Genomic DNA, 22,515 nt, shown 5'->3' with positions numbered 1-22,515 from the left:
GTTTGGTCAGGATGTGGCAGAGGGTATTTGTTTTCATGGTTTTGTGTATGTGTTTAGATAGAGGCAGCCAAGGCGGAGCGGCGCCGATATGAGGCCTTGTACGCGCCGATGGGGAAGCACGAGAGGCACCCCCAATAATTATTTTTTTTGGGGGGGCACACGGGTAGTTTGGCTGGGCCAATGGTGAGCCCTAAGCCAGCTCCCCATGCTTATTACGGAAGCATTTGGAGCGGAGAGCGCCGGAGTATGCTGTAGTGCGCACGATCTCGCCCATGCGCACACATAGTCCGGTGCGAGCGATCCCAGCCCCTCGCAAGTGCCGTGCTAGAGTAGGCATCCAGCCTGGAAGGAGGATGCCTGCACAGCGCATCTGGCCACCAGTGCGCCTCCTAGGCCCAGGCTACCCTACGCCTGCTCTACGCACGGCAACCATCAGGCCTCTGCACAGCCTAGTTCGCCCTGTACCAGCACTCTGCTCGTGCAGAGCTGCTATTACCATCCAGCCAGAACGGGTTGTGCAAGAGGTGCGCTCCAGACCTCCATTGCTTACCCATGGCCCGATGTATCCAGTTCCTGCTTCTCGTGCTGGCCCTGAGGTGCGAATCCCTAGTCTGGCACGTCCAGTACCCACACCACGCACCAGGCCTCCAGCGCGTCAGCCCAGTCCAACTCGGCCTGTTCCTGCTCCCCGCACTAGCCCTGAGGTGCGTGTCTCCAGGCTGGTACCTCCACTACCAGCCCCACGCATCAGGCTTCCAGTGCATCAGCCCAGTCCAACTTGGCCTGTTCCGGCTCCCCGCACTAGCCCTGAGGTGCGTGTCTCCAGGCTGGTACCTCCACTACCAGCCCCAAGCATCAGGCTTCCAGTGCGTCAGCCCAGTCTCGAGCTTCTGAAGACAGTGCCCCGTCCAGAGTGTCCGACGACAGTGCCCCGTCCAGAGTGTCCGACGACAGTGCCCCGTCCAGAGTATCCGGCAACAGTACCCCGTCCAGAGTGTCCGATGACAGTACCCCGTCCAGAGTGTCCGGCAACAGTACCCCGTCCAGAGTATTCGGCAATCTTTGTGCAGTCCAGAACCGAGTGAGACGGCCTACAGTCCGGAACCAAGTGAGACGGCCTACAGTCCGGAACCGAGTGAATCTGCCTATAGTCCGGAACCGAGTGAATCTGCCTACAGTCCGGAACCGAGTGAGTCTGCCTACAGTCCGGAACCGAGTGAGACGGCCTACAGTCCGGAACCGAGTGAGACGGCCTACAGTCCGGAACCGAGTAAGTCTGCCTACAGTCCGGAACCGAGTGAGTCTGCATACAGTCCGGAACCGAGTGAGTCTGCATACAGTCCGGAACCGAGTGAGTCTGCCTACAGTCCGGAACCGAGTGAGTCTGCCTACAGTCTGGAACCGAGTGAGACGGCCTACAGTCTGGAGCTCCCAGAGATGCTCTACAGTCCTGAGTCTTCAGCTTCGCTCTACAGCCCGAGGTCTCCAGCGACGCATCATAGCCCTGAGCATTCAGCGGGGGTGGACAGGTTGGGTGGGGGAAGTAGACCTGAGCCTGAGCCACCTCCAGTATAGGTGGGTTGGGGAGGGGGGGTGTAGCACGGGAACCGTCAGTGATGGTAGCCACCCTCCCTTCACTCCCTTTAGTTTGGGGGGATTTATTTTTTAGATGTTTTTTTTGTGAGGTGCATCCGGGGTCTGCACCTTTGGGGGGGTACTGTCACGTCCTGACCAGTAAAGGGGTCTATTTGTTATTGTAGTTTGGTCAGGACGTGGCAGAAGGTATTTGTTGTCATGGTTTTGTGTATGTGTTTAGATAGAGGGATATTTTGTGTAGAGTGTTTCTGGGGTTTATTGGTGTAAGTTTCGATGTAGAGGGGGTAGTTGATTTAGGTGGTTCGGGGTGTGTGTGTATTGTAGAGGGGTATTTGATTTATGTGTTCCGGGGTGTTGGGTATGTTCTTGTGTTTGTATTTCTTAGGGGCTGTTCTAGTTTTGTATTTCTGTGTTGGCCTGGTATGGCTCTCAATCAGGAACAGCTGTACATCGTTGTTGCTGATTGAGAGTCATACTTAGGGAGCCTGTTTTCACCTGTCACTTTGTGGGAGGTTATTTCCGTGTTTAGCTTTAGGCCTTACAGGACTGTCTATCGTCGTTGTGTTTTTGTATACGTGTTTGTTTTGATTTACCTTCTTTGTCCTAATAAAAGAAGATGAGTGTACATATACCCGCTGCGTTTTGGTCTCAACCCTACGACACCCGTGACAACATCGCTGGTCATCCCTACTGCATCTGATCTGGCAGACTCACTAAACACAAATGCTTTGTTTGTAAATTGTGTCTGTGTTGGAGCGTACCACAACATTCAAAGGCCTATTTCTCAAAAGTGGGTTTACAAGTTTATCAACTTTCAAAGCATAGTTACTTTCCCATTGTTCCTCAAAATCCAGCGTATGATATAACATTTTGTAGCTCTGAGTCTCTTTTATCCTTTTATCCTATGTAAAACACAATTTCAAATTTTGCTACATAAGACCGATTTGAGCCGGTCGGTCACATATTTACCTATTGTACCTTTACTGTAGCCTGTTCCTATTGCTATGACTACTGTACCAACAGCGACATGGGGATCAGGTCTATCCTGTATGTCTTACTGAGTCATCGTGGGAATTGTTTTGTACGCTGTGTGGTATTATATGTCATTGCCTCTCATTATGCATTGTGTTCCTTATTACCTTTAATCATGACAGTCTTAACATAAATAGAGTAGATTTAGCTCTGCACGCAGAGGTGGAATGGGGTGGAATGTTGACTGTCATGTTCTGTTTCACTTGAACCCTTTTCCATTGTTTCATTGCTCCACTGTCACCAGTCATTCACCAGTCCAAACGGTCATGTCAGGGTTTGTGGCCAGGTGTTAAATCAGGTGTTAAATGAGGTGAAAAGGAGACTGGACTGCCACTACTACTAGTTAAATCATTGACTTAATCAGAGTTAATTTGATAGTCATTGATTAACTAAATCACTTCATGGCTTTATTTGATCAGGGACTGTAAACCCACCTCTTGGACACCCTGCCACTGTAGCTTAGTTCTATCCACAGTATATCCTTCAATCAGACAATGACATCTTAGAGTGAGAAAATATCTATGTCTACTGTCATAACACAGTTATGTCTGCCATGTACAGACTTGCGTGCATAGAGGTGAAACTATTCCTGTGTGACTGACTGTCACCCCACACGTCTGACACTACTAAATCCTTATAGGCAGTTGTTATGAATGATGTCTTCTCATCCCTGATGACTTTGACTTGCTGGCAATGCCAGCAAACTGCTATGGGTGGGGACATCCATGAAGTTTAGTTGGAACATGAATTTGTTCTGCTCTACCCCACGTACATTACATACTTGTAATGTATGTATTAAAACCTCTACGGGATCAGTCACCCCCCCCCCACGGGACGGTTGAGCTAACGTGCGCTAATGCGATTAGCATGAGGTTGTAAGTAACAAGAACATTTCCCAGGACATAGACATATCTGACATGGGCAGAAAGCTTAAATTCTTGTTAATCTAACTGCACTGTCCAATTTACAGTAGCTATTACAGTGAAAGAATACCATGCTATTGTTTGAGGAAAACATATGAATGAACTTATGAAAAACATATGAATGAACTTCAGTAAATGTGTTATTAAGGTTGTTATAAATTAAACTGAACATTTCACTAAGAGGTCATGAATGGTTTCATAAAGGTGTTTTGAATATATTATGTCTACCACTTCATATAATGCGTTACCTTTAGTTCTTGATTCACTAAACTAGAGATAGGCCCACTCCATCAGGGACTGTGAACCGTCCTCATAATAGTTTACTACTATTTATAAATTATATCATCACTTGGAACATCATCAGAATACACTGATAGCTTTGTTCTTCCCACAGCACATCTTTCAATCAGATAAACCTTAGAGTAAGAAAATATCTGTGTTTATTGTCATACCACAGGTAGCTTGTGTGTGACTGAATGTCTGACAGTACAATCCCAAACATCCCGGAGGCAGTAAGAATGCTCGTGCCTGATGATGTTAATTCGTTGATAATGCCACCAAACTAGTATAGATCGATGTAAACTCAAGTCAATTATCTTCAGACGATTGCATATGTAAAAAGAGACAATTTGTGCTATCATTAATCTTTTCTCATTTATCCGGCAATGGATGACTTCTACTGAAAAAGCATCTCTTGAAACATCAAACAGGAACACAAACATTTTGACCTTTAAAAAAAAAATATATATATACATTTATTATTATTTACATTTTTTTAGGGGGTGGATCAGCTTTAATATTGCAGATAGATTGTGGCTTCTATCAATGTAATTGTCTGCATCATTTTCAATCCCCCATATATCTTTTTTTTATAAATATATGTATTTTAAATAAATATATACACCACTGATCAAAAGTTTTAGAACACCTACTCATTCAGGGGGGTTTCTTTATTTTGACAATTTTCTACATTGTAGAACTATGAAATAACACATGGAATTATGTAGTAACCAAAAAAGGTGTCACGTTGTATAAGTTATTGGAGACAGGCAAGAATACGTATTAGGGGGGTTTAATACTCCACCCAAACAATACAACATGCCATGAAAAGGCACGGGGACAAAGCCCAAAACAAACACGTATACAAAAACACAGGGATGTAACCCAAACAAAAGAGCGAGGTTAAACCTCTAGTAAATACACGGGACGAGACCCGCAATACATTACACAGGGCGAGACCCGTAATAACAAATGCACAACAATACACGGGACGGGACCCGTAATAACAAGTGCACAATACACGCAGCACGAAACCCGAAATCACAAAGCACAGGTACTCACATACCAACAGACATGGGGACCCCTAATCGACCAACACAATGGTGAACAGAGGGCACATATATACAATTACTAATCAGGGGGAATGGGAACCAGGTGTGCGTAATGAAACAGTTCAGTGACGCTTTGAGGTCAGTGATGTAGACCTCAGGAGCTGGTACGAATGAGCAGCAGTACCGGGGGAATCCGTGACAGTACCCGTGCTGCACCAGCAGCGGGACGGCACCGACCTCGAGGACGACCACAGGGACGCGGTGCGGGTCCGTCAGGGCCAGTTGCAGCTGCCGAAGTTGAAGCAGCGTCGGACAGACCAGTTTCAGCTGCCGAAGTTGCGGCGTCGTCAGACGGGCCAGTTGCAGCTACTACTACTGCTCTGCTTCTAGTAGTACTATACTACTACTACTCTGCTACTAGTAGTACTCTACTACTACTATACTACTACTAATCTGCTACTAGTAGTACTCTACTACTACTACTCTGCTACTAGTGGTACTCTACTACTACTACTCTGCTACTAGTAGTACTCTTCTACTACTACTACTACTACTACTACTACTACTACTACTACTACTAGAAGTATTCTACTACTGCTACTCTGCTTCTAGTAGTACTCTACTACTACTCTGCTACTAGTAGTACTATACTACTACTACGCACCTCATGTATGTCTAACAACGCTTCACTGATTTGTAAGCTCTAACGACAACTCTACTAAATTCTCCTTAAGACTTCCTACTCTTTTTTGCTAACAAGGCTTTTATAAAGCTTCAACCTTTAAAAACGACTCTCATTTCTGCTATTTTTAACTCTTGACAAAGCTTCTTTCAGCTTGATTACTTCTCGCTAACTCTTCTCATTTGAGCAAAAGAGCAAATATGACTGAAACTGAGTCAACTCTCCTTTAACACCCGAGTGTGTACCTCTCTTCCTCTTCACTCTACCTGATTAACTTGTTCTCTGAAGAATTAGTGGTGCCAATCCCTTTTCCGACTCTTTCTTTGTCTCTCATGGAGGTGTATGAACTTTTCTGGAAGCAGTGTGTGAAACTAGAAAATGGATGGTTAACAACAACACTCACATGACTGAACGATTGATTGTAGAAAGTGCTTTAATCAAATTGTACTTCTCTTTTTCCTCTTTCCTCTACCTAAACAGCAGAGTGTGTGAGGTGTGTTTGTGTGTGGGCAATGCCATGGTAAGAGTGATGCTGAGATTTTGCACTTTAAAATGTATGTCAAACAAAAAACAATGATTGCAAAGCTAAACAAACCATACAACTCTATGCACAAGGACTACTTTTAACAATTTCCAAGGATATTTTTACAAAACACATTAACTTGAAGAACAGTGCAGATGCAACATTTTTTCTATAGTTTTTTACATACATTTTTTTACATTTAAAGTGGATAAAAAACTGTCTCGGCATCACTCTGTTACCATTGATTTGCCCATGTGTTGTTTGGGATGTCATGATAGAATCAGTGGTTTGTCCTGTTACTAATGAGGTGCATGGAATTGTGGAGGACTGATTCATGTGTATGTGTGGGAGTGTATGTGTGTGATTCTTTTGCAAGTTATTCAATATACTTACAAACCTTCCATATTCTACAGATCAAATAATTTTTACTTGAAAAGGCAAAAAATAATGTAAGTACATGATATGCTCTCACTATGACACATTCCCTAGCCCTCTCAGCTGCTCAGTGATGATGTAATTTGACCTTTGACCCTTAGTCTCTCCTGAGTTCCTGGCCCCCCTGAGTGAGGTGACGTGTGACAAAGGGGAGAGTGTGACTCTGAGGTGTAAGGTGTGTGGCCGACCCAAGGCTACTGTCACCTGGATGGGACCTGACCAGACCATCCTGAACAACAACGGACACCACATCATCGCCTACAGGTGGAGAGAGAGGGGGAGAGAAACACATACACACAGGCACACACACAGGGGAACACATACTGTACATACACTTGGCTACAGGTACACACAGGGGAACACGTACTGTACAAACACACAACCTCGGCTACAGGTACACACACACACGGGAACACATACTGTACATGCACACACACGGCTACAGGTATACACACACACACACTTACACACAGGAACACATGGCTACAGATGCAGAGGAGAGAGAGAGAGAGAGAGAGAGAGAGAGAGAGAGAGAGAGAGAGAGAGACAAAGGCACACACACCGCATCGGCTGTACATGCACACACACGGCTACAGGTGTACATGCACACACACGGCTACAGGTATACACAGACACACACACTTACACACAGGAACACACGGCTACAGATGCAGAGGAGAGAGAGAGAGAGAGAGAGAGAGAGAGAGAGAGAGAGAGAGAGAGAGAGAGAGAGAGACAAAGGCACACACACCGCATCGGCTACAGGTACACACACACGGGAACACATACATGCACACACACACGGCATCGGCTACAGATGCAGAGAGGGAGAGAGAGAGACACATATACACACACACAAAGGCACACACACACACAGACATGCATACACACATACACACACACACACACAAAGGCACTCACACACAGAGCATCGACTACAGGTACACACACACACACACACACACACAGATGCAGAGGAGAGAGAGAGAGAGAGAGAGAGAGAGAGAGAGAGAGAGAGAGAGAGAGAGAGAGAGAGAGACACACAAAGGCACACACAACGCATCGGCTACAGGTACACACACACACGGGAACACATACATGCACACACACACTGCATCGGCTACAGATGCAGAGAGGGAGAGAGAGAGACACATATACACACACACAAAGGCACACACACACATACACACACACACACACACAAAGGCACTCACACACAGAGCACCGGCTATAGGTACACACACACACACACACACACACACACACACACACACACACACACACACACACACCTGTGTGTGATAGTGAAACCTTTAGCTCTATTAATATGTCCCTTCTTGTTGTGGGTTAAATACCAGGGATCACATTCACACACTCACTGTACTGGAAGTCACTTTGGATAAAATGACCTGCTAAATGGCATACAGTGCCTTCAGAAAGTATTCATACCCCTTGACTTATTCCACATTTTGTTGTTACAGCCGTAATTCTAAATTGATTAAATATATTTTTGTTCTCACCTATTTACACACAATACCCCATAATGACAAAGTGAAAACATGTTTTTAGAAATGTTTGCATATTTATTGAAAATTAACTACAGAAATATCTAATTTACATAAGTATTCACACCCCTAAACCAACACTTTGTAGAAGCACCTTTTGGCACCGATTACAGCTGTCTTTCTGGGTAAGTCTCTAAGTGCTTTGCACACCAGGGGCCTCGTTTATCAACTGTGCATAGGCACAAATCTGTGCATATATGATGCATGGGATCATTTCCACGCAAAGTGTGAGATTTTTCAATATGAACGTTTTCTTGAGAATGTGCGTACATTTACACACACCCATGACTGTTTGTAGGCACAGTGCCAAGTGGTGGAATAAGGAAAATATGTTGAAAATGGGTGAAATTGGGAGAGTAATAATAATAAAAAATTTGATGTAATTATATTTCTATTGTGCAATTCATGCAAAAGATCTTGACATGCTATATATAATTTGACCACATCAGTGCATTTGTTATGATAATAATCCATATAAAGTACAGTACAGTAGTTAGTTAAATTGGAGGCGCGTGTTAAAGTGAAACTGTTGTTGAAATACTATAAAAAACTGAGATAATGGGAAATCGAATGAGAAATGTCTGATCTTACTCTGTTAGAAGATTTGCATAATCTTTTTTTTTGTTGCTGAAAGTACAGATTGGCTGATCAGATATAATTTCCCAGAATCAATCGTATAGGATTTTTTAGTATTTAAGACCTACTTTAGAAAGGGAAACACATGCCATTCCGGTGCACATTAAAGTACTATCCATCCTCTGGTTTTTGGCAATGGGCACTTTTCAGCGGGAGCTTGCTGATCGGCAGCTTGCATCCCTCGATGAGCAGTTTGGGAGGCAATCATCAGCAAAATGGACAGTAACATATACAATTTCCATACACCATCGCACAACAGATTGAAATCAAGAAGGGTTTCTTTGCCATCAATGGGTTCACAAATAAGAACGGAGCAATAGACGGCACCCACATCGCCATAAAAGCACCATCCCAAAACGAGTTCAACTATGTGAAAAGAGAAGGCTTCCGCTCTTAATGTGCAGGTGAAAAAATGCTTCTGAATGTGGTGGCCAGGTGGAACGCACGACTCGTTCATTCTGCAGAATAGCAATGTTGACCTATATTCCTACAGGAGGGATGTAATGGCTGTTGAATGGAGTAAACCAAGGCGCAGTGTAGTTAGTGCTCATCATGAAATGTATTTACTGAGAACACTTTAAACAAAATAACAAAACGACCAACAGTTCCGTCAGGTGCAAAACACTAAACATAAATAAACCACCCACAAAATCCAAAGGAAAACAGGCTAACTAAGTATGGCTCCCAATCAGCGACAACGATGTACAGCTGTCCCTGATTGAGAGCCATACCAGGCCAACACAAAGAAATACAAAAACATAGAAAAAGGACATAGAATGCCCACCCTAGTCACACCCTGGCCTAACCAAGATAGCGAACAAAACCCTCTCTATGGCCAGGGCGTGACAGTACCCCCCCCAAAGGTGCGGACTCCGGCCGCAAAACCTAAACCTCTAGGGAAGGATCCGGGTGGGCATCTATCCACGGTGGCGGCTCAGGAGCGGGACACAGACCCCGCTCTACCACTGGCTCACCCCACTTTGGTGGCGCCTCTAGAGCGGGGTCCCTCGCCGCCGTCCCCGGACTGTGGACCCTCGCAGAGGGCGACTCTGGCTGCGCCAGACTGGCGGGCGGCTCTTGCTGCGCCGGACAGGCGGGCGGCTCTGGCAGCGGCGGACAGGCGGGCGGCTCTAGCAGCGCCGGACAGGCGGGACTTTCAGGAGGCCTGGCTCTGGGCGCAGGCACAGGACTCACCAGGCTGGGGAGACATGCAGGAGGCCTAGCTCTGGACGCAGGCACATGAATCAACAGGCTGGGGAGACTTGCAGGAGGCCTGGCTCTGGGCGCAGGCACAGGACTCACCAGGCTGGGGAGACAAGCAGGAGGCCTGGCTCTGGGAGCAGGCACAGGATAGACCGGGTCCTGGAGACGCACTGGAGGTCTGGAGCGCACGGCCTGCACAACCCATCCTGGCTCGATGCCCACTCTAGCATGGCACTTGTGGGGGGCTGGCCTATAGCGCACCGGGCTATGAGCGCGCACTGGAGACACTGTGCGCTTCACCGCATAACACGGTGCCTGACCAGTACCACGTTGCTTCCGGTAAGCACGGGGAGTTGGCTCAGGTCTATCGCCTGACTCCGCCAATCTCCCCATGTGCCCCCCCAAAAAATATTTTTGGGACTGCCTCTCAGCCTCCTCTTGCCGTGCCAGCCGATCCTCCCAGAAACGCCATTCCGCCTTCGCTGCCTCTGTCTCCTCCGGCGGGCGACGGTATTCTCCCGCTTGTCTCCAGGGTCCCTGTCCGTCCAGAATCTCTTCCCAAGTCCAGGACTCTAGATAGCTCCTCTCCAGCTCCTTACCCCGCTGCTTGGTCTTCTTGTGGTGGGTGGTTCTGTAATGGCTGTTGAATGGAGTAGACCAAGGCGCAGCGTGGTTAGTGCTCATCATGAAATGTATTTACTGAGAACACTTTAAACAAAATAACAAAACGACCAACAGTTCCGTCAGGTGCAAAACACTAAACATAAATAAACCACCCACAAAACCCAAAGGAAAACAGGCTACCTAAGTATGGCTCCCAATCAGCTAAAATGATGTACAGCTGTCCCTGATTGAGAGCCATACCAGGCCAAAACAAAGAAATACAAAAACATAGAAAAAAGGACATAGAATGCCCACCCTAGTCACACCCTGGCCTAACCAAAATAGAGGACAAAACCCTCTCTATGGCCAGGGCGTGACAAGGGAGCTGTTGAGGATGGATGGCTTATTGGTGAGTGGTGCCTACTCATTTGAAGTAAGTTTGCCATTGCTAAAGCAACTTGAATTGTCCTAATGGTCCTCTCTTTGTAGCAATGTTTTTATTTTTACTGGTCAAACCACAACTGAGCGAGCCAAATAAAACCTTTTGGTTGCACTAAATCCCTGATACTAGCACCTCTATTTCAGTCTCTGAAAGTTTTTCTTTTTTTCTTAGCATTTTTTGGGCTTTAAAAGGTATGATTTTGACCATATATGGTTAATTAGGAGCGTTTCTAAATGCAAATAGCCAAGGTCGTACACCATGGTGAGAACAACACCGTCATAGGATGCCACCTTTTGTCAATGTCGTGTGTGTAGGTGGCAGGGAAGTCAGGCGCAGGAGAAACAAACTTCATATACGCAGAGTAGTTTAATAACTTTAAAACAAACTCCAACAACAGAAATACATAAAAATCAAAATGGGTACACATACCCGTCGCACACCTAAAATAACCAACACGAACACAATAACACAAAACAATCTCGGACAAGGACATGAGGGGAAACAGAGGGTTAAATACACAACAGGTAATGAATGGGATTGGAACCAGGTGTGAAAAGAAACAAGACAAAACCAATGGATAATGAAAAATGGATCAGTGATAGCTAGAAGACCGGTGACGTCGACCGCCGAGCACCACTCGAACAAGGAGGGGCATCGACTTCGGTAGAAGTCGTGACAGTACCCCCCCTTGACGCGCGGCTCCAGCAGTGCATCGACACCGGCCTCGGGTACGCCCCGGAGGACGAGGTGCAGGGCGATCCGGATGGAGACGATGGAACTCTCGCAGCAGGGAAGGATCTAAAACATCCTCCACCGGAACCCAGCATCTCTCCTCCGGACCATACCCCTCCCAGTCCACGAGGTACTGAAGGCCCCTCGCCCAACGTCTCGAATCCAGGATGGATCTAACCGAGTACGCCGGGGCCCCCTCAATGTCCAGAGGGGGCGGAGGAACCACCCGCACCTCGGCCTCCTGGAGCGGACCAGCCACCACCGGCCTGAGGAGAGACACATGGAACGAGGAGTTAATGCAGTAATTGGGGGGAGGCTTTAACCTATAACATACCTCGTTCAATCTCCTCAGGACTTTAAACGGCCCCACAAACCGCGGCTCAGCTTCCGGCAGGGCAGGCGGAGGGGCAGGTTTCGGGTCGAGAGCCAGACCCTGTCCCCCGGTGCGAACACCGGGGCCTCACTGCGGTGACGGTCTGCGCCAACTTTCTGACGTCGTACGGCGCGCTGAAGGTGGACGTGAGCGGCGTCCCAGGTCTCCTCCGTGCGCCGGAACCAGTGTTCCACCGCAGGAGCCTCGGTCTGACTCTGATGCCAAGGGGCCAGAACCGGCTGATACCCCAACACGAACTGAAAGGGAGAGAGGTTAGTGGAGGAGTGGCGGAGCGAGTTCTGAGCCATCTCTGCCCAGGGCACAAACGCCGCCCACTCCCCCAGCCGGTCCTGGCAATAAGACCTCAGAAACCTACCCACATCCTGGTTCACTCTCTCCACCGGCCCGTTACTTTTGGGGTGAAAACCTGATGTAAGGCTGACCGAGACCCCCAGACGTTCCATGATGCCTTCCAGACCCTTGACATGAACTGGGAGCCCCGATCAGACACTACATCCTCAGGCGCCCCGTAGTGCCGAAAGACGTGGGTAAACAGAGCCTCCGCAGTTTGTAGGGCCGTAGGGAGACCCTACAAAGGCAAAGGGAGGAGACGACAGGACTTAGAAAAGCGATCCACAATGACCAGGATCATGGTGTTATCTTGTGAAGGTGGAAGATCGGTTATAAAATCCACCGACAAGTGCGAGCACGGCCGTTGTGGAACAGGTAAGGGTTGTAACTTACCTCTGGGTAGGTGTCTAGGAGCCTTGCACTGGGCGCACACTGAGCAGGAGGAAACATAAACCCTCATGTCCTTAGCTAAGGTGGGCCACCAGTACCTCCCACTAAGACAGCGCATCGTCCGACCAATCCCAGGATGACCAGAGGAGGGTAACGTGTGAGCCCAATAGATCAATCGGTCGCGGACAGCGGACGGAAACTACAGACACCCAGCTGGACACTGAGGGGGAACGGGCTCTGCACGTGACGCCCGCTCAATGTCCGCGTCCAGCTCCCATACTACCGGTGCCACCAAACAAGAGGCTGGGATGATGGGAGTGGGATCCATGGACCGCCCCTCTGTGTCATACAGTCGGGACAATGCGTCTGCCTTAACGTTCTGGGAACCTGGTCTGTAAGAGAGGGTAAACACAAAAGGGGTGAAAAAACATGGCCCACCTTGCCTGGCGAGGATTCAGTCTCCTCGCCTCCCTGATTTACTCCAGATTGCGGTGGTCAGTCCAGATGAGAAAAGGGTGTTTAGCCCCCTCAAGCCAGTGTCTCCACGCCTTCAAAGCTTTGACGATAGCCAACAGCTCCCGGTCCCCCACAACATATTTTCGCTCTGCCGGGCTGAGCTTCTTAGAGAAGAAGGCACAGGGGCGGAGCTTAGGTGGCGTACCCGAACGCTGAGAGAGCACAGCTCCTATCCCAGCCTCAGATGCGTCCACCTCCACTATGAATTGCAAAGACAGATCCGGATGAGCCAACACAGGAACCGAGGTAAACAGAGCCTTCAGTTTCCTAAAAGCCCTGTCCGCCCCAGCCGACCACTGTAAGCGCACTGGACCCCCCTTCAGCAGTGAGGTAATGGGAGCAGCTACCTGACCAAAACCCCAAATAAACCTCCGTTAGTAATTGGCAAACCCTAAAAATCGCTGCACCTCCTTCACCGTGGTGGGAGTCGGCCAGTTACGCACGGCTGCAATGCGGTCACTCTCCATCTCCACTCCTGACGTAGATAGGCAATATCCTAAGAAGGAGACGGACTGTTGAAAGAACTGGCATTTCTCAGCCTTGACATACAGGTCATGCTCCAACAGGCGACCAAGCACTTTGCGCACCAGAGACACATGCTCGGCGCGTGCAGCAGAGTAAATCAGAATGTCATCGATATGCACCACTACACCCTGCCCGTGCAGGTCCCTGAAAATCTCGTCTACAAAAGATTGGAAGACTGATGGAGCATTTTTTAACCCGTACGGCATGACGAGGTACTCATAATGCCCTGAGGTGGTACTAAATGCTGTCTTCCACTCGTCTCCATCTCGGATACGCACCAGGTTGTACGCACTCCAGAGATCCAGTTTAGTGAAGAAGCGCGTGCCGTGCATTTATTCAATCACCAGGGCGATCAGAGGTAGCGGGTAACTGTACCCCACTGTGATTTTATTGAGACCTCGATAATCAATGCATGGTCGCAGACCCCCATCCTTCTTCTTCACAAAAAAGAAACTCGAGGAGACGGGTGAGATGGAGGGCCGAATGTACCCCTGACGCAGGGATTCGGAGACATATTTCTCCATAGCCACCGTCTCCGCTTGCGACAGGGGATACATGTGACTCCTGGGAGTGCGATGAGATTTATCGCACAATCCCCCTGTCGATGGGGTGGTAATTGAGTCGCCTTCTTTATACAGAAGGCGAGAGACAAATCGGCATATTCGGGGGGAATGCGCACGGTAGAGACCTGGTCTGGACTTTCCACCGTAGTAGCACCAACGGAAACCCCTACACACCTACCTGAGCACTCTCGCGACCACCCTGTAAGAGCCCTCTGTGGCCAAGAAAAAGTGGGGTTATGACACATTAACCAGGGCAGACCCAGCACCACGGGATATGCAGAAGTGTCCATAAGGAAAATACAAATTTGTTCCTTGTGACCCCCCTGCGTCACCATACTCAAAGGAGCTGTGGCTTCCCTGATTAATCCTGACCCTAATGGTCGACTATCTAAGGTGTGAACGGGGAAAGGCACATCCACTGGTACAATGGGGATCCCTAAACTATGAGCAAAAGCTTGATCAATAAAATTCCCAGCCGCGCCTGAATCTACTAGCACCTTATGCTGGGAACGTGGGGAAAAATCAATAAAAGTAACAGACACAAACATAAGTGCAACAGAGGGCTCTGGATGAGAATAGTGCCTACTCACCTGGGGTGGCGCCAGAGCACCCTGCCTGTTACCTCGACTCCCAGAGGAACCTACCCGACACCGACCAGCAGTGTGACCTCTGCGGCAACAGATGGTGCATGAGCGGGAACCTCCTCCGGTCTCCCTGTGCACCCCCTCTCCCAGTTTCCTGGGTATAGGAGAGGGAGTGCGGGAGGATGGAACCACCAGACCCCGATCTGGACGTCCGCGAGCAGCCAGCAGGTTGTCCAGCCGGATGGACAGATCCACCAGCTGGTCGAGAGTGAGGGTGGTGTCTCTGCAGGCCAGCTCCCGACGGACGTCCTCACCAGACTGCAGTGGTAATGGTCGATCAGGGCCCTGTGATTCCATCCCACACCAGCTGAATTCCAGAGCAAAATCCTGGACGCTCCTCGTCTCCGGCCTCAGATGGTAGAGGCGCTCACCCACCGCTCTGCCCTCGGGTGGATGGTCAAAGACTGCCCGAAAACGGCGGGTGAACTCCTCATAGTGGTCCAACGCCGAATCTCCTCCTTCACACATAGCGCTGGCCCACTCCAGGGCTCTCCCGGTGAGGCACGAGACGAGGGCGGAGCTCTTCTCACGGTCAGATGGAACTGGGTGCACCGTGGCCAGGAAAAAGTCTAGTCTGAGTTGGAAACCCTGGCAGGTGGCAGCACTTCCGTCATACCCCTGAGGCATGGATAGATGGATGCCACCGGGATCAGGTTGAGAGGGGGTGCCCAGGGTAGACCCCAGTTGGGCTGGTGGAGGCGCTGGAAAAACTCCCTGTCTCTCCCAGCGGTCCATATTCTGGACAACGCGATCCAGGGCGGCGCATAAATGGTGAAGCTTCTCCTTATTTTACTGGACGCGCTCCTCCACCTTTATGTCTGGGGTATCCTCACCTGCTGACTTCATATTTATGGTCCAAGATTCTGTCAATGTCGTGTGTGTAGGTGGCAGGGAAGTCAGGCGCAGGAGAAACAAACTTCATATACGCGGAGTAGTTTAACCTGTTTAGGATAGGGGGCAGTATTTTCACGGCCAGATAAAAAACGTACCCGATTTAATCTGGTTATTACTCTTGCCCAGAAACTAGAATATGCATATAGTTAGTAGATGTGGATAGAAAACACCCTAAAGTTCCTAAAACTGTTTGAATGGTGTCTGTGAGTATAACAGAACTCATATGGCAGGCCAAAACCTGAGAAGATTCCATACAGGAAGTGCCCTCTCTGACCATTTCTTGTCCTTCTATAGCCTCTTTATGGAAAATAGAGGATCTCTGCTGTAACGTGACACTTTCTAAGGCTCCCATAGGCTCTCAGAAGGCGCCAGAACGGGGAATGATGACTCTGCAGTCCCTGGGCGAAAAACAGTAGAGCATTTGGAAAGTGGCCGTTCTGAGAACAATGACACGGGTGTGCGCGTGCATGTGAAGACTCCATTTTCAACTTTCAGTGTTTGAACGAAAACAAGGTCTCCCGGTCGGAATATTATCGCTATTTTACGAGATAAATTGCGTAAAAATTGATTTTAAACAGCGTTTGACATGCTTCGAAGTACGGTAATGGAATATTTAGAATTTTTTTGTCACGATATGCGCCGGCGCATCACCCTTCGGATAGTGTCTTGAACGCAAGAACAAAACGCAGCAATTTGGATATAACTATGGATTATTTGGAACCAAAACAACATTGGGTGTTGAAGTAGAAGTCCTGGGAGTGCATTCTGACGAAGAACAGCAAAGGTATTTAAATTTTTCTTATAGTAAATCTGAGTTTGGTGAGTGCCAAACTTGGTGGGTGTCAAAATAGCTAGCCATGATGGCCGGGCTATCTACTCAGAATATTGCAAAATGTGCTTTCACCGAAAAGCTATTTTAAAATCGGACACCGCGATTGCATAAAGGAGTTCTGTATCTATAATTCTTAAAATAATTGTTATGTTTTTTGTGAACGTTTATCGTGAGTAATTTAGTAAATTCACCAGAAGTGTTCGGTGGGTATGCTAGTTCTGAACGTCACATGCTAATGTAAAAAGCTGTTTTTTGATATAAATATGAACTTGATTGACCAAAACATGCATGTATTGTATAACATAATGTCCTAGGAGTGTCATCTGATGAAGATCATCAAAGGTTAGTGCTGCATTTAGCTGTGGTTTTGGTTTTTGTGACATTATATGCTAGCTTGAAAAATGGGTGTGTGATTATTTCTGGCTGGGTACTCTCCTGACATAATCTAATGTTTTGCTTTCGTTGTAAAGCCTTTTTGAAATCGGACAATGTGGTTAGATAAAGGAGAGTCTTGTCTTTAAAATGGTGTAAAATAGTCATATGTTTGAAAAATTGACGTTTTTGGATTTTTGAGGAGTTTGTAATTCGCGCCACGCCCTATCATTGGATATTGGCGAGGCGTTCCGCTAGCGGAACATCTAGATGTAAGAGGTTAATAACTTTAAAACAAACTCCAACAATAGAAATACATAAAAATCAAAATGGGTACACATACGCGTCGCACACCTAAAATATCCAACACGAACACAATAACACAAAACAATCTCAGACAAGGACATGAGGGGAAACAGAGGGTTAAATACACAACAGGTAATGAATGGGATTGGAACCAGGTGTGAAAAGAAACAAGACAAAACCAATGGATAATGAAAAATGGATCAGTGATAGCTAGAAGACCGGTGACGTCGACCGCCGAGCACCACTCAAACAAGGAGGGGCAACTGGAAGTGCTGTTATTATGAAGTGTTGTGTATTGTGAAGTGGAAATGTCTAGGAGCAACAACTTCTCAGCCACGAAGTGGTAAGATACAAAAGCTCACAGACCGAGACTGCCGAGTGCAGAAGCGTGTAGCGCGTAAAATCGCCTGTCCTTGGTTGCACCACTCACTACCGAGTTCCAAACTGCTTCTGGAAGCAACGTCGGCACAAGAACTGTTCGTCAGGAGCTTCATGAAATGGGTTTCCATGGCTGAGCAGCCGCACACAAGCCTAAGATCACCATGCGTAATGCCAAGCGTCAGCTGGAGTAGTGTAAAGCTCAGCGCCATTGGACTCTGGAGCAGTGGACATGCGTTCTCTGGAGTGATGAATCACGCTTCACCATCATCTGGCAGTCTGACGGACTAATCTGGGTTTGGCGGATGCCAGGAGAACGCTACCTGCCCCAATGCATAGTGCCAAATGTAAAGTTTGTTGGAGGAAGAATAATGGTCTGGGTCTGTTTTTCATTGTTCCGGCTAGGCCCCTTAGTTCCAGTGAAGGGAAATCTTAATGCTACAGCATACAATGACATTCTAGACAATTCTGTGCTTCCAACTTTGTAGCAACAGTTTGGGGAAGGCCCTTTCCTGTTTCAGCATGACAATGCCCCTGCGCACAAAGCGAGGTCCATAAAGAAATTATTTGTCGAAATCGGTGTGGAAGAAATTGACTGGCCTGCACATCTAGTGGAAAGCATTCCCAGAAGAATGGAGGCTGTTATAACAGCAAAGGGGGAACCAACTGCATGTTCGACGAGCATGTATCTACAGTCGTGGCCAAAGGTTTTGAGAATGACACAAATATTAATTTCCACAAAGTTTGCTGCTTCAGTGTCTTTAGATATTTTTTTCAGCTGTTACTATGGAATAGTAATTAGTATAATTACAAGCATTTCATAAGTGTCAAAGGCTTTTATTGACAATTACATGAAGTTGATGCAAAGAGTCAATATTTGCAGTGTTGACCCTTCTTTTTCAAGACCTCTGCAATCCGCCCTGGCATGCTGTCAATTAACTTCTGGGCCACATCCTGACTGATGGCAGCTCATTCTTGCATAATCAATGCTTGGAGTTTGTCAGAATTTGTGGGGTTTTGTTTGTCCACCCGCCTCTTGAGGATTGACCACAAGTTCTCAATGGGATTAAGGTATGGGGAGTATCCTGGCCATGGACCCAAAATATCAATGTTTTGTTCCCCGAGCCACTTAGTTATCGCTTTTGCCTTATGGCAAGGTGCTCCATCATGCTGGAAAAGGCATTGTTCATCACCAAACTGTTCCAGGATGGTTGGGAGAGTTGCTCTCGGAAGATGTGTTGGTACCATTCTTTATTCATGGCTGTGTTCTTAGGCAAAATTATGATTGAGCCCACTCCCTTGGCTGAGAAGCAACCCCACACATGAATTGTCTCAGGATGCTTTACTGTTGGCATGACACAGGACTGATGGTAGCGCTCACCTTGTCTTCTCCGGACAAGCTTTTTTCCGGATGCCCCAAACAATTGGAAAGGGGATTCATCAGAGAAAATGACTTTACCCCAGTCCTCATCAGTCCAATCCCTGTACCTTTTGGAGAATATCAGTCTGTCCCTGATGTTTTCCTTGAGAGAAGTTGCTTCTTTGCTGCCCTTCCTGACACCAGGCCATCCTCCAAAAGTCTTTGCCTCACTGTGCGTACAGATGTACTCACACCTGCCTGCTGCCATTCCTGAGCAAGCTCTGTACTGCTGGTGCCCCGATCCCGCAGCTGAATCAACATTAACCTCAACAGCCAGTGGAATCGTGTGGCGCGAAATACAAAAACCTCAAAAATGCTATAACTTCAATTTCTCAAACATATGACTATTTTACACCATTTGAAAGATAAGACTCTCGTTAATCCAACCACATTGTCCGATTTCAAAAAGGCTTTACAGCGAAAGCAAAACATTAGATTATGTCAGGAGAGTACCCAGCCAAAAATAATCACACAGCCATTTTCAAAGCAAGCATATAGGTCACAAAAACCCAAACCACAGCTAAATGCAGCACTAACCTTTGATGATCTTCATCAGATGACACTCCTAGGACATTATGTTATACAATACATGCATGTTTTGTTCAATCAAGTTCATATTTATATCAAAAAACAGCTTTTTACATTAGCATGTGATGTTCAGAACTAGCATACCCACTGAAAACTTCCGGTGAATTTACTAAATTACTCATCATAAACGTTGACAAAATACATAACAATTATTTTAAGAATTATAGATACAGAACTCCTTTATGCAATCGCGGTGTCAGATTTTAAAATAGCTTTTCGGCGAAAGCACATTTTGCAATATTCTGAGTACATAGCTCGGCCATCACAGGCTAGGTATTCAGACACCCGCCAACTTCGGGACTCACTAAACTCAGAATTACTATTAGAAAATTGGATTACCTTTGCTGTTCTTCATAAGAATGCACTCCCAGGACTTCTACTTCAACAACAAATGTTGTTTTGGTTCCAAATAATCCATATCCAAATACCTCCGTTTTGTTCGTGTGTTCAGGTCACTATCCAAAGGGTAACGCGCGAGCGCCTTTCGTGACAAAATAATTCAAAATGTTCCTTTACCGTACTTAGAAGTATGTCAAACGCTGTTTAAAATACATTTTTATGCTATTTTATTCCAACCGGACAACGTTGTAACGTTGTAACAGCACAGATACTGTAATTTTGATAGAGATGCAACAGAAGGACTACAAATTGTCAGACAGGCCACTTCCTGCTTGGAATCTTCTCAGGTTTTTGCCTGCCATATGAGTTCTGTTATACTAACAGACACCATTCAAACAGTTTTAGAAACTTTAGAGTGTTTTCTATCCAAATCTACTAATTATATGCATATTCTCGATTTTGGGCAAGAGCAGTAACCAGTTTTAATCGGGTACGTTTTTTATCCGTCCGTGAAAATACTGCCCCCTAGCCCAGACAGGTTAAGAGACGGTCCTGGTGCTTGCTGGACTTTCTTGGGAGCCCTGAAGCCTTCGTCACAACAATTGAGCCGCTCTCCTTGAAGTTCTTGATGATCCGATAAATGGTTGATTTAGGTGCAATCTAACTTGCAGCAATATCCTTGCCTGTGAAGCCCTTTTTGTGCAAAGCAATGATGACGGCACGTTTCCTTGCAGGTAACATGGTTGACAGAGGAAGAACAATGATTCCAAGCACCACCCTCCTTTTGAAGCTTCCAGTCTGTTATTCGAACTCAATCAGCATGACAGAGTGATCTCCAGCCTTGTCCTCGTCAACACTCACACCCGTGTTAACGTGAGAATCATTGACATAATGTCAGCTGGTCCTTTTGTGGCAGGGCTGAAATGCAGTGGAAATGTTTTTGGGGGATTCAGTTCATTTGCTTGGCAAAGAGGGACTTTGCAATTAATTGCATTTCATCTGATCACTCTTCATAACATTCTGGAGTATATGCAAATTGCCATCATACAAACTGAGGCAGCAGACAGTGAAAATGAATATTTGTGTCATTCTCAGAACATTTGGCCATGGCTGTACATACTTTTGACCATGTAGTGTACTTTAGAATAGTTTCTACGCAATATTGATAAATGAGGGACCTTACAGATAATTGTATGTTTGCGGTAAAGAGATGAAGTAGTGATTCAAAAATCATATTAAAGACCATTATTGCACACAGAGTCTATGCAACTTATTATGTGACTTGTGAAGCAAATGTTTACTCCTGCACTTATTTAGGCTTGTCATAACAAAGTTCAATACTTATTGACTCAAGACACACACACACACACACACATTGCACAAACATATTCCCACAGTACTGTAGTGTAATCCCACACTCGCATGCTTCTGTTTAATTTTCACACACAAACTCTCTCCCTCTTTCCCTGTATTTGACTATTCCCCCTGTCTGTGTAGTTGTGTCCAGTGATGGGGTCAGGGTGAGCTGGAAGGACAACGTTGAGTCCCACTACACTGAGGAGGCAAAGCTGGGCAGGTACATTACACATCTCTCCTCCTATCACTCCTAGCTGTGTGTGTGTTTGTCTACTCTCTCCACAGAGGCCGGTTCTCTGTGGTCAAGCGTTGCGAACACAAGTTGACCAAATGCACGGTGGCGGTCAAGCTGGTTAATAAGAAGCTGATGAAAAGAGACCAGGTGACCCAGGAGCTCAGCCTGCTACAGCGACTACAACACACACACCTGGTCACACTGCTGGACACGTATGAGACCCCCAGCAGCTACGCATTGGTCATGGAGATGTGAGTTACACACACAGTAACATTTAACATTCTCACAAATCTGCTGCCATCTAAACCTGGACCGTGTGATTGCCTCGATCTCTCTGCAGGGTTGATCAGGGTCGTCTCCTGGACTACATTGTGAGCTGGGGGAATCTGACTGAGGAGAAAGTGGCCAGCTACCTACGGAACATCCTAGAAGCTTTACATTACCTGCACAACTGTAGGATAGCCCATCTGGACTTACATTTACATTTACGTCATTTAGCAGACGCTCTTATTCAGAGCGACTTACAAATTGGTGCATTCACTTTATGATATCCAGTGGAACAACCACATCTATATATTTTTTTGGGGGGGAGGGTGGGGGGGGGCGGTAGAAGGATTACTTAATCCTATCCCAGGTATTCCTTAAAGAGGTGGGGTTTCAGGTGTCTCCGGAAGGTGGTGATTGACTCCGCTTTCCTGGCGTCGTGAGGGAGCTTGTTCCACCATTGGGG

At 46.9% G+C, this 22,515-nt stretch overlaps 1 protein-coding gene across 1 annotated transcript; it reads left to right on the top strand.

Annotated features, from left to right (window-relative positions):
- The first annotated feature begins 5,052 nt into the window (after positions 1 to 5,052).
- LOC106570383 (triple functional domain protein-like) lies at positions 5,053 to 22,352 on the top strand. The gene is made up of 5 exons (XM_045693701.1): positions 5,053 to 5,149; positions 6,624 to 6,786; positions 15,156 to 15,163; positions 21,805 to 22,036; positions 22,126 to 22,352. Exons 1-5 carry the CDS (start codon positions 5,053 to 5,055, stop codon positions 22,331 to 22,333), a joined length of 708 nt encoding a protein of 235 aa, XP_045549657.1. The 3' UTR covers positions 22,334 to 22,352.
- The last annotated feature ends 163 nt before the right edge of the window (positions 22,353 to 22,515 follow it).

The sequence above is a fragment of the Salmo salar genome, chromosome ssa14, assembly GCF_905237065.1.
Source record: "Salmo salar chromosome ssa14, Ssal_v3.1, whole genome shotgun sequence".
NCBI lineage: Eukaryota > Metazoa > Chordata > Actinopteri > Salmoniformes > Salmonidae > Salmo > Salmo salar.
This window is presented reverse-complemented; position numbering and strand designations above follow the sequence as displayed.

Excerpts from the sequence above, each read along its gene's own strand:
- LOC106570383 (XM_045693701.1), top strand. The coding sequence starts at position 5,053 with ATGAGCAGCAGTACCGGGGGAATCCGTGACAGTACCCGTGCTGCACCA. Across the intron at positions 5,150-6,623 it reads ACCACAGGGACGCGGTGCGG|TCTCTCCTGAGTTCCTGGCC; the intron begins GTCCGTCAGGGC and ends TTTGACCCTTAG. Across the intron at positions 22,037-22,125 it reads TACGCATTGGTCATGGAGAT|GGTTGATCAGGGTCGTCTCC; the intron begins GTGAGTTACACA and ends ATCTCTCTGCAG.